Genomic DNA, 13,624 nt, shown 5'->3' on the forward strand with positions numbered 1-13,624 from the left:
CATGGAGATTATCACTCCCACAGGGCCCTGCTATCTGCAACAAAAATGCTCATCTGCTATGAGCGCCCTTATTGCAGTTCAGCAATGACAACAATAGGGGTCTCCTGCAGACCCCGAGTTGTCAAGCCAACCCATTGGCGACCCGCTGTTGGGAGGAGCTAATGACACACATTTGGTTTGCGCAAGTTAAATGACACACTCAGATTGATATCTGCATTTAACTAGTTAATAGCCACTGATGGATTGTGATTCCACCTATGACTGTTAGGGGCACATGACAGCTGATCAGAAAAGGTGCGAGCTCCGGCAAAGAGGGGGAGGCGACCTGTGACGGACATAGTCTGTCATAGGTCGTTAAGTGTATTACAACTACTTGAATGCAGCGTTACATTGACCTGGCATGAAATGTTAGCAGTGTTGGCAGTATGTCCCAGTAGCTGTATTTATGTGTTTGCGGATTGATGTGTTGGAAGACACTTCTGATTTACGGTAGCTTAACAGCAGCTCTAGGCTTTTTAAAACGAGTGCAGTGACTTCCATTTTCTGTCTACAGAATGCTGCAAAGAAAAGAGACCAAGACCAATTAGAAATAGGTGAAACTTCTGCACCTCCACGAAAGATTGCCCGGACCGACAGCCAGGAAATGAATGAAGACACATAAGCACCACTGATAAACTTCTTAACTGACCTTACACCCCACTCCTCCATTTTGTTTCCTCCCTCACAGCACAGGTTTAGCTTGCCATGTGGGTGGAGGTATCACCGCCTTCCTTATGGATACAATCTCTCTTCTGATCTCACAGGAGCCAAATTTGTATTTATTTCTTGAAGATTTTATTTATGCTGTGCTGAAACTCATCTGGGAAAAGATGGATGTGAAAGAATTCAAATCCTGTTCGCCTTTTCCTTTTTAACCCAGCTCCCCCCTTTTTTTCCCTTTGCAGTTCCCCTACACTGTGTGTATATGTTTTTTAAAGTTGCCCAGGTTTTGGCGGACTCTGCTTAAGACTTACTGGAATACTGTGATCCAGTGCGGCAAAGGTCCTGATGGATAAAGTTTTGAGCTTAAGATTATTATTATTTTCTTTTTTTTACTTTTTTTTTTTTTTTTTTTTATGCATGCTTTTTATTTTGTGCATCCCAAGCCTCTGGGAGGACACCCACTCCCTGGAAACATATCAGTTCAGTGTTGGATTGTTCTGTTCTGGGCGTCTTGTAGTTACACTACTTGGTGAAACTCTGCGCCAGTGACTGGTGTGCCATAATAAATATAACTAGTCCGTACTAGAGGTACCTGCATGAATAACATACGTTTGGTGAGGCTTTGGACGTGTGTGACTGTCGTACCTCCCAGCACTACATCCACAAAGCCCTTGTGTTTGCACACTGGTGTCCGTAGCCGATCACATTTTAGATGTCATCTAGACTGTTAAGCAATTGTATGGTCACCAGAACCTGGCTTGTCCACATCTCAACAGGAGCTGCAAATTAAACCAGCTCTAATTAACCTCTTCTCAGCTCATCTGTCGTTTTTTTTTTTTTTTTTTTGTACGTTTTATGCCATTTTGTTTTCTGATCTTTCAGAAGGAGCAGCTGAAGGTGTCCTCGGTAACATGACGTGGCCATTTACTGTTTTTACTTAATCTGGAGCCGTTAACTCTGTTGCCTATAAAGCTCAACTAGTGCTTCCTGATTAGAAATGTTACCTAGAAACTTGTTGCACAGTAGATAGCCCAGTTATGTCCTGTAGTAAGGAATAATCCTGTGGCCTTCCAATAAAGTCTGAGATCGCCTATATTGTCAGTCCATATTGTGCGCATGCCTTCTCATTAATGTGTGTGTGGATACAGCTGCATAAGATAGATATATATATATATATATATATATACACACACACAATCTAGGAATGGCTAAACAGTTAGGTATTTTTCTAATAAAGGGATGTGGTCACTGATATATATATATATATATATATATATATATATCAGTGACCACATCCCTTTATTAGAAAAATACCTAACTGTTTAGCCATTCCTAGATTGTGTGTGTGTATATATATATATATATGTATGTATGTATGTATATATATATATATATATATATATATATATATATATATATATATATATATATATATATATATATATATATATATATATATATATATATATATATATATATATATATATATATATATATATATTTCTGTTCAAAAGGTCCAATCATGCTAATGGCACTTCCTATACAATAGACAAAGTTGGGCTGCATGGCCCTCCTCTATAGGTGGGTGCATGAATAGGATTCCACTCCACGAATAATGCAAAAACAAATTCTCCAACATAGATGCAAAGAACGTAATGGTATTTTATTAATACAGCTTCATCCACTATATAAGCAATAGTTTCGGCCAGCTAAACGTGGCCTTCATCAGAACAGGGGAACCTTCTCAGTCTACAGTGGCTCTGCCTGGCTGGAGAGATGACACCCATATTATTAAAATACCTTTACGTTCTTTGCAACTATCTTGGAGGTCCGAGTTTAGTTTGTGTACAGTATACACAACACATTCAGGCTAGTGGTAAATAGCCCAAGGAAACAAAGAGAACCAGAATTTAAAACCTTGATTAATCTTAATTTTATATTCTCTAAAGGTACCTTCACACTAAACGACGCTGCAGCGATCCAGACAACGATCCGGATCGCTGCAGCGTCGCTGTTTGGTCGCTGGAGAGCTGTCACACAGACCGCTCTCCAGCGACCAACGATGCCGGTAACCAGGGTAAACATCGGGTTACTAAGCGCAGGGCCGCGCTTAGTAACCCGATGTTTACCCTGGTTACCATCCTAAAAGTAAAAAAAACAAACACTACATACTTACCTTCCGCTGTCTGTCCCCAGCGCTGTGCTTCTCTGTACTGGCTGTGAGCACAGCGGGCGGAAAGAAGAGCGGTGACGTCACCGCTCTGCTTTCCGGCCGCTGTGCTCACAGTGAGTGCAGGAAAGCACAGCGCCGAGGACAGACAGCGGAAGGTAAGTATGAAGTGTTTGTTTTTTTTACTTTTACGCTGGTAACCAGGGTAAACATCGGGTTACTAAGCGCGGCCCTGCGCTTAGTAACCCGATGTTTACCCTGGTTACCAGCGAAGACATCGCTGAATCGGTGTCACACACGCCGATTCAGCGATGTCAGCGGGAGAGCCAGCGACCAAATAAAGTTCTGGCCTTCTAGCCCCGACCAGCGACATCACAGCAGGATTCTGATCGCTGCTGCGTGTCAAACTGAACGATATCGCTAGCGAGGACGCTGCAACGTCGCGGATCGCTAGCGATATCGTTTAGTGTGAAGGTACCTTAACTCTGATAAATAAATAAAAAAAAAAAACCACAAGGTACCTCGTATGATGGACGACACACTGTACCTGGCCCAATTACAAGCATTAATAGCAAATGTGGAGGTTATGGGTCCATAAGGTATGGTGACTCATGATATTGGTAAAATACCTACTATTCTAGTGCACAATGACCAATCAAGGGAATAGAATTTAAGCAGTATAACTGAACCTCAGCTGATTAAGGTGTAAGCAACCACGCCAGCCTATATAAAAAAAAAAAAGACCTATAGCAAAGGGTTAAGGAACATGTACTGTCTGTAGCTATGGCAATAGCCATATATTACCTAGTTATTCCAGATGCGGGCGTAGTTTTATATTTATTAGAGGAACAGTGACAAAAGACCACATCAGATAATATAAGCCCCAAAAATACCTTGCTAATAAGGAATGATAGATGACAGGACACATCAGGGTCTCCGACTCGCATTCCACCTCCTGCCTATTCCTGTGGCTTGTATTATCCTTACATTACTAATATCATGAGTCACCTTACCTTATGGACCCATAACCTCTGCATTTGGTATTACTGCTTGTAATAATTGGGTCAGGTACAGTGGCGTCCCTCATATGAGGCACCTTGTGGTTTTTATTAATTTTAAATTCTAATAAAGATAAATCAATGTTTTAAACTGTATAATTCTCTTCGTTTCCTTGGGCTATTTACCACTAGCCTGAATGTGCTATTTGTTTACCTAAAAGTGTGTGTGTATGTGTGTGTATATATATACATACTAGATGGCAGCCCGATTCTAAAGAATCGGGAGTCTAGAATCCATATATACTTTATTTATTCAAATGTAAGAATAATACAATTAATAAATAATAGTAAGAAAGAACAAAAATAATAGGCAGTATATGGAGAAAACACCAAACAAAAGTTCAAAATTGTTGTGAAAATGTCACTGAACCACTTCACAACTAAATATATATAGTTTTGGTAAATGGTATTATCATTTTTTTGACGAAATTCGGCAGGAGCTTGAAGAGCAACGTCACTGGGCCCGCCTCCACGCAGTAGAAACTTGCTGTGAGGTAAAAATTCAAAAATCACACCAAAATGGCGGGCGGAGTGTGTCACAGTACGGCACGTTTCTGATTGGTCGCTCGCAGCAGGCGGCAACCAATCAGACACTGGACACTGTTGACGTCACTTAGCTCCGGACATTAGCTCCGGACAAAGCCACGGAAGTTGGCACAAATTGCAGGAAGTAGTATTCTAGGCAATTATATATTAGATAGATAGATAGATAGAGATATCTAATATATAATTGCCTAGAATACTACTTCCTGCAATTTGTGCCAACTTCCTGTCCGGAGCTAATGTCCGGAGCTAATGTCCGGAGATAAGTGACGTCAACAGTGTCCAGTGTCTGATTGGTCGCTCGCAGCAGGCGGCAACCAATCAGAAACGTGCCGTACTGTGACACACTCCGCCCACCATTTTGGTGTGATTTTTTTCAATTTTTACCTCACAGCAAGTTTCTACTGCGTGGAGGCGGGCCCAGTGACGTTGCTCTTCAAGCTCCTGCCGAATTTCGTCAAAAAAATAATACCATTTACCAAAACTATATATATTTAGTTGTGAAGTGGTTCAGTGACATTTTCACACCAATTTTGAACTTTTGTTTGGTGTTTTCTCCATATACTGCCTATTATTCACTGACTGTTATGCTGAGAGACTGCCGTTTATTAACCTCTTCTTTGCCACATTGGGTATATTGCTCTATTATTTGCCACATAAGGACATTGTCCATTATTGCCCAGCAATTTCTTAAATAACAAGAATTGTCAAGAGCTGGTTAGTGCAGCCATTTTTTGTTCTTTCTTACTATTATTTATTAATTGTATTATTCTTACATTTGAATAAATAAAGTATATATGGATTCTAGACTCCCGATTCTTTAGAATCGGGCTGCCATCTAGTGTGTGTGTGTGTGTGTGTTCGTGTTCACACCTTTTAAGAGTCTGATGGAAAAGAAATGTCAGAACTGTGGTATTTGTAGTACTCTACCCAACATAAAAGGTGTACCTGATAGATCCAGATAGGTTAACTGGGTGGGAGCAAGAGGCCCTCATGGGCTACGGTTTTACAATACGCATTTGGTGAGTTTTTGGTGTTGCATGCAGATTTTCTGCACCTTTTGTGTAAACTATGTTGCGTGCGGTTTTCACTGCATTTTTTTTTTACCCATTCTACTTTGCTAGAAATGTAGAAAGCGGTGTTTCTGCCGCAATGAAAATACACAGCCTCAAAAAACTCATGGTTCCATAGCCCCATGAATCCTGTAAATTCAAAAGCAAGTCAGCAAAAGAAAAACTATTTGGAGTAGTTCTTGAGCTATTACAGTATGTGCTGGCATGGCAGTGTCTTGTGTAATTATTCACCCCCTTGGCTTTTTACCTATTTTGTCACATTACGACCTATGTTTAATCTGATTTGTGTGTGATGCATCAGCACTAAATTGTAATTTGGTGAAGTGAAAAAAAAGGCAAATTTAATTTATGGGGCAAATACATATGCACATTTGATCCCTTTTTGCGATGAAGCTCTTAAAAATTTCTGATGTTCACATGTTTAGTGAAAGAAAGTGTAATTGAAATGTCACATGGTTTGTTAGTATATACACAACATTACAGAAAGGCCACAGAAGCTGCAAAACCACTAACCAAACAAGATGAAGACCAAGGAGATCTCCAAACAAGTCAGGGACAAAGTTGTTGAGAAGTACAAGTCAGGGTTAGGTTATATAAAAAAAAAATCCAAAACTCTGATGATCTCCCAGAACGCCATCAAATCAGTTATCAAATGGAAAGAACATGGTACTGCAACAAACCTAACAAGAGAGGGACACCCACCAAAGTCTCAGCTTAGAAAAAGAGGGTATTAATCAGGTAGGCAGCACAGAAACCATAGATAAAGGAGCTGGTGTGTTCCCAAGCAGAGACTGGAGTATCTGTCCATACGACCATAGTAAGCTTTGAACTCCATGGAGGTGGCCTTTATGGAAGAGTGGGCAGATAAAAAAAAAAAACCTTTACTTTCAATTTTTGTGTGTCATTTTGAGTTTGTTAAAAGATGTATTGCAGCTGTTATTGCTACAAAAGCAGGCAAATTGTTGGCTTTAAGGTGGTGAATATTGATGAGCGAGTGTCCTCGTTACTTGAGATTTCCGAGCATGCTCCGGTGATCTCAGAGTATCTTGGGCGAGCTCGTAGATTGTGTCGTCCCCGCAGCTGTATGATTTGCGGCTGTTAGACAATTGGAACACATGCAGGGATTGCCTGTTTGTTAGAGAATCCCCACATGTATTCAGGCTGTCAAAAACATAATCTACGAGCACACCCAAGATCCTGGGAGGTCACCTGAGCATGCTCGGGAAAACTCAAGTAACGAGCACAGTTGCTCAACACTAGTCGTGAATAGTTATGCACACGGAAGTCTTCAGTTATTTTGCTTGCTTGTTTCAATAAAAAAAGGGAATTGGACCTACCAGTAATTCTGTTTCTAGGTATTCCCTTAGGACAGCACCATGTAGTCGTTCCTTGACCCATAGCGGGACAGGATCACAGAGAGGTTAAAAGGCCCCTCCCACCTCCACTGTTTTTTCAAAGTACCACAGAAGGATGGAAGGAAATGGTCTAAACGCGCCCTTACAAACGCCTATGTAATAAACCATCTAACAGCTTCATCTTAATCTCGAGCCTTGGTGACCCAATGGATGAACGATCTGCTGGAAAATTGATCACGTGCAAGCCTAAAGACAAACATAAGGGAGGGGAATAAGTGTGCTGTCCTGAGGGACTAACTGGAAACAGAATTACCGGTAGGTCTAATTCCCTTTTTCCATTACGTCCCTCCGGACAGCACCATGGAGAATACCAAAGAAAAAGTCCCAGAGTAGGTACGGAAGCCCAAGGCAAGAACCAGGCTAGATATTATTATTTATATAGCACCATTAATTCCATGGTGCTGTACATGAGAAAGAAGTTACATACAGGGTTATAGATATCGTTTACAGTAAACAACTTTACAGTGACAGACTGGTACAGAGGGGGGAGGACCCTGTCCTTGTGGACTTACATTCTATGGGATAGTGGGGAAGAGGCAGAAGGTAGGGGTGAGGCAGCGGCGATGGCAAGGCTGCGGCTCTGGCGAGATACAGAAATCCGAAAGATCAGAAGAAATATAGCGATCTAAAGAAATCCGCAAAGATAATCACCTTAGTGTCTGATATATGTCTATAATGGCCAATTTCAGTATGAATGTGGTAAACAAAGTATGCAGCAGAAACAGAGAGTGAAACACACCAATTGTGCCCCAATACCAATAATGAACCGTAGTGAGTTATTACAGTTATTGTGATAGATCCTTCTAAACACCGCAGCCCCAGAATAGGTTTAAAAAAACCTTATTGCCCAGCAAAAGTATGGTGATAACCACAGCCACCACATAATGAGGACTGTACCGACCAATAAACAGCTGCATGTGTTTAACAACACAGGACTGTTCATTCATCGGTCCTTCTGGGCTCAGGTTATATGTTGGTTACAGACCAGCTTACCGTACTACAAGGAGACCTGCAGGACAGAGACCCTGGACTGCGGGAAGATCAAACCAATAATAGTACATGAATAATGGCAGAGCATTGGGATGCATGTACATTACTCATCCAGGAGATCACGCCTTTTCCGAATCCTGAGGGTATGTTTCCACGTTCAGGAAACGCTGCGTTTTTTAAGCTGCGTTGAGCCACAGCGTCAAGATTGCCTTGCCCAGGCGTGTACTATGAAGGACAGCGAATGAATTTCAATCCAATATTGCAGCCAGCGGGTAAGGAAAGGGTGAATCAAACACCCAAAAACCCCGCCTCCATGGCTGAAGATTGTTCCCTCCAAATTCAGGTGACAGTGTCCCTTTAACATGAAATTATTTGAAACTGCCTCTGAGTCATTATCCCAGACAGTTATACAAGGAGAAAAGGGAGTAAATCGGGTTTAAAAAGATATTTTATTTAAGTACACAAAACATTAATTAATAGTATAAATAAGTACAAGAATTCAAGAAATTCAAGGTGCATAAGGATGATTTAAAAAGGCAGGTATCCCCAGGTGTGCAAAGCCCTATCAATAAGCCGGACTGAGAATGATAAACTGCTGGTGAGAAATGGCTGCTAGTGGCAGCTGCTGCGAAAAATCAGCAGTCCTAAATAGGGTATTGTAAAATATTAAAGGGAACCTGTCACCCCGTTTTTTCAAGAAGAGCTAAAAATAGCGTTAAATAGGGGCAGAGCTGGGCTTTACAGATGGAGATCGCGGCGGCCATTTTCCTGCAGCCGAGATGCGAACTCGGCTTCAGCAAAATGGCCGTCGTGATCGCCATCTGCGCAGCAGTGCTTACCACTAGAAAGACGGGCAGAGAAACACACTGGACTGGAACCGTGGCGAGAAGAGACCCCCGACATTATACACTGCTCAAAAAAATAAAGGGAACACTAAAATACCACTTCCTAGATATCTCTGAATTAAATATTGCAGTTGCAAAGTTTTATTCATTCCATAGTGGAATGTGTTCACAACAATAAAACATAACAATTATCAATGTAAATAAAAATGAATATCACATGGAGGTCTGGATTTGGAATGATACTCAAAATCAAAGTAGAAAATCAAATTACAGGCTGATCCAACTTCAGTGGAAATGCCTCATGATAAGGAAAAGATGCTCAGTAGTGTGTGTGGCCTCCACATGCCTGTATGACCTCCCTACTGTACAACGCCTGGGCATGTTCCTGATGAGGCGGCAGATGGTCTCCTGAGGGATCTTCTCCCAGACCAGGACTAAAGCATCCTCCAACTCCTGGACAGTCTGTGGTGCAACGTGACGTTGGTGGATGTAGACATGATGTCCCAGATGTGCTCAATCGGATTCAGGTCTAGGGAATGGGCGGGCCAGTCCATAGCTTCAATGCCTTCATCTTGCAGGAACTGCTGACACACTCCAGTCACATGAGGTCTGGCATGGTCTTGCATTAGAAGGAACCCAGGACTAACCGCACTAGCATATGGTCTCACAAGGGATCTGAGGATCTCATCTCGGTACCTAATGGCTGTCAGGCTACCTCTGGTGAGCACATGGAGGGCTGTTCGGCCCTCCAAAGAAATGCCACCCTACACCATTAGTGACCCACTGCCAAACCAGTCATGCTGAAGGATGCTGCAGGCAGCAGATCACTCTCTATGGCATCTCCAGACTTTGTCACGTGCTCAGTGTGAACCTGCTTTTATCTGTGAGGAGCACAGGGCACCAGTGACGAATTTGCCAATCCTGTGGTTTTGTGGCAAATGCCGAGCATCCTGCACGGTCTTGGGCTGTGAGCACAACCCACATCTGTCGATGTCGAGCACTCATACCATCCTCATGGAGTCGGTTACTAACCGTTTGTGCAGACACATGCACACTTGTAGCCTGCTGGAGGTAATTTTGCAGGGCTCTGGCAGTGCTCCTGTTCCTCCTTGCACAAAGGCAAATAGCGGTCCTGCTGCTGGGTTGTTGCCCTCCTATGGCCCCCTCCACGTCTCATGGTGCACTGGCCTGTCTCGTGGTAGCGCCTCCAGCCTCTGGACACTACGCTGACAGACACAGCAAACTTTCTTGCCACAGCTCACATTGATGTGCCATCCTGGATGAGAGTTTGTCTCATGCTACATGAGTGTGAAAGCACAACCAACATTCAAAAATGACCAAAACATCAGCCAAAAAGCATTGGTACTGAGATGTGGTCTGTTGTCCCCACCTGCAGAACCACTCCTTTATTGAGTGTGTCTTGATAATTGCCAATAATTTCCATCCGTCGTCTATTCTATTTGCACAACAGCATGTGAAATTGATTGTCAAACAGTGTTGCTTCCTAAGTGGACAGTTTGATTTCACAGAAGTTTGATTTACTTGAAGTTATATTCTGTTGTTTAAGTGTTCCCATTATTTTTTTGAGCAATGTGTATATGTATATACAGTGTGTATGGTGTGTGCAGACTGTATGTTTGTAATGTGAGTATATATGTGTATATACAGTGTGAATGGTGTGTGTGAAAGCTGTGTTGTAATCTATCTATATATATAATTGTCTAAGGGTTTTTCCGTCTGTCTGTCTGTCTGTCCTGGAAATCCTGGCGGCCTCGACCAATCAGAGACCGGCACAGCATCGACGTAGAAATCCCGCGTCTCTGATTGGTCGAGGCTGCCAGGCCTCGACCAATCAGCGACAGGCACAGCGACGATGATGTCATAAAGGACGTAGACATCCCACGTCTCTGATTGGTCGAGGCCGCCAGGCCTCGACCAATCAGCAACGGGCACAACGACGATGATGTCATAATGGTTGCCATGGCGACGATGATGTCATAAAGGTCGCCTCGACCAATCAGCCGCCAGGCCTTGACCAATCAGCAACGGGCACAACGACGATGATGTCATAATGGTTGCCATGGCGACGATGATGTCATAAAGGTCGCCTCGACCAATCAGCCGCCAGGCCTCGACCAATCAGCAACGGGCACAACGACGATGATGTCATAATGGTTGCCATGGCGACGATGATGTCATAAAGGTTGCCTCGACCAATAAGCGACGGGCACAGCGACGATGATGTCATAAAGGACATAGAAATCCCGCGTCTGATTGGTCGAGGCCGCCAGGCCTCGACCAATCAGCAACGGCACAGCGACAATGATGTCATAAAGGACGTAGACATCTCACGTTTCTGATTCAGCGACGGGCACAGTATCGACGTAGATGTCATAATGGTTGCCATGGCGACGATGATGTCATAAAGGTTGCCTCGACCAATCAGCGACGAGCACAGTGTGCCACGAATTCTGGAATCATCATTGTCCATATACTAAGGGGACATAAAGGATGATGTCATAAAGGACGTAGACATCCTGCGTCTCTGATTGGTCGAGGCCGCCAGGCCTCGACCAATCAGCAACGGGCACAGCGACGATGATGTCATAATGGTTGCCATGGCGACGATGATGTCATAAAGGTTGCCTCGACCAATCAGCCGCCAGGCCTCGACCAATCAGCAACGGGCACAACGACGATGATGTCATAATGGTTGCCTCGACCAATCAGCAACGGGCACAGTCTGCCGCGAATTCTGGAATCATCATTGTCCATATACTACGGGGACATGCATATTCTAGAATACCCGATGCGTTAGAATAGGGCTACAATCTAGTATATATATAATTGTCTGAGGGGTACTTCCGTCTGTCTGTCCAGGAAATCCCGCGTCGCTGATTGGTCTCACCAGCTGCCTGTCCTGGCTGCCGCGACCAATCAGCGATGGGCACAGTCCGGACAAGAATTAGTCCCTCCCTACTCCCGTCCAGTCAGTGCCCGGCGGCCGTTCCATACTCCCCTCCACTCAGCGCTCACACAGGGTTCATGACAGCGTTAACGGACCGTGTTATGCCGCTGGTAACGCACTCCGTTAACCCTGTGTGACCAACTTTTTACTATTGATGCTGCCCATGCAGCATCAATAGTAAAAAGATCTAATGTTAAAAATGATTAAAAAGGCAAAAAACCTGCTATTCTCACCTTCCGTCGTCCGCTGAGACGCGCGCGGCTGCTGCCAGCTTCCGTTCCCAGAGATGCATTGCGAAATTAATTTTGCAATGCATCGCTGGGAACGGAAGCTGGCGGCAGCCGCGCGCGCATCGACACAGCTTTGCTGGATGCCGGCAGGTGAGTATAGAACTTTTTTTTTTTTTTTTTTAACGGATATGGTGCCCACACTGCTATATACTATGTGGGCTGTGTTATATACTGCGTGGCTGCTATATACTACGTGGCCAGTGTTAGATACTGCATGGGCTGTGTTATATACTGCGTGCGCTGTGAGATATATATATATATATATATATATATATATATATATATTTTACCTGGGCAGTGTTATATACTGCTTGGCCTGTATTATATACTGCGTGGGCTGTGCTATATACTACGTGGGCAGTGTTATATACTGTGTGTGGGCTGTGCTGTATACTACGTGGGCTGTGCTACAGTCATGGCCAAAAGTATTCACACCCCTGCAATTCTGTCAGATAATACTCAGTTTCTTCCTGAAAATGATTGCAAACACAAATTATTTGGTATTATTATCTTCATTTAATTTGTCTTAAATGAAAAGCACAAAAAGAATTGTCCTAAAGCCAAATTGGATATAATATCAGACCAAACATAAAAAGGGGGTGGACAAAGGTATTGGGACCCTTTGAAAAATCATGTGATGCTTCTCTAATTTGTGTAATTAAAGGGAACCTGTCACCCCTATTTTTCAGATTGAGATAAAAATACTGTTAAATAGGGCCTGCGCTGTGCGTTACAATAGTGTATGTAGTGTACCCTGATTCCCCACCTATGCTGCGAAATACATTACCAAAGTCGCCGTTTTCGCCTGTCAATCAGGCTGGTCAGGTTGGGTGGGCGTGGTGACATCGCTGTTTCTTTCCGTTGGTGGCGTAGTGGTGTGCGCATGTCCAAGTGCCGAATCCACTGTGCGCAGGTGAAGAAAAAGCGCGCGATCTGCGCTATTACCCTCGTCATCGGTGGGGGGGCCATCTTCCTGAGGCCGCGCGTGCGCAGATGGAGTGCTCTGCTGCACGGGGCTTCAGAAAAATGGCCGCGGGATGCCGCGCGTGCGCAGATAGAGATCGCGGTGGCCATTTTCCCAAAGCCGAGTCATGAACCCGTCGAAGTGCTGATCGCACGAAACGGCCGTCGTCCACCTTCACTCCCGGCACCCTCGTAATCACCTGCAATGTGTCTGTACAATCTGTATTATGGACTGAGGATACATTAAAGACACAATTTTCAGCAAACTGGTGAGTGCCGCTACTTTTTTATCTTTTTGAGTATGAAAAATTATCTTTTAGCAACAATTTTTTTATTTTCCCAATGGTAAAAGGAGAAACTGAACCACGAAAGTTGTTGTCCAATTTGTCCTGAGTACGCTGATCCCTCATATGTGGGGGTAAACCACTGTTTGGGCGCACGGCAGGGCTTGGAAGGGAAGGAGCGCCATTTGGCTTTTTGAATGAAAAATTGGCTGCACTCTTTAGCGGACACCATGTCGCGTTTGGAGAGCCCCCGTGTGCCTAAAAATTGGGGCTCCCCCACAAGTGACCCCATTTTGGAAACTAGACCCCCCAAGGAACTTATC

The 13,624-nt window shown here is 43.7% G+C and overlaps 1 protein-coding gene across 1 annotated transcript in view; it reads left to right on the forward strand.

The window, feature by feature from the left end:
- Positions 1-1,795, forward strand: part of DDA1 (DET1 and DDB1 associated 1) — a 36,820-nt gene extending 35,025 nt beyond the window's left edge. The window contains exon 5 of the mRNA XM_069767685.1: positions 554-1,795. Coding sequence (XP_069623786.1) covers positions 554-661 — 108 coding nt within the window. The 3' untranslated portion in view covers positions 662-1,795. The remainder of the gene's footprint in view (positions 1-553) is intronic.
- Positions 1,796-13,624: the final 11,829 nt, after the last annotated feature.

The sequence above is a fragment of the Ranitomeya imitator genome, chromosome 1, assembly GCF_032444005.1.
Source record: "Ranitomeya imitator isolate aRanImi1 chromosome 1, aRanImi1.pri, whole genome shotgun sequence".
NCBI lineage: Eukaryota > Metazoa > Chordata > Amphibia > Anura > Dendrobatidae > Ranitomeya > Ranitomeya imitator.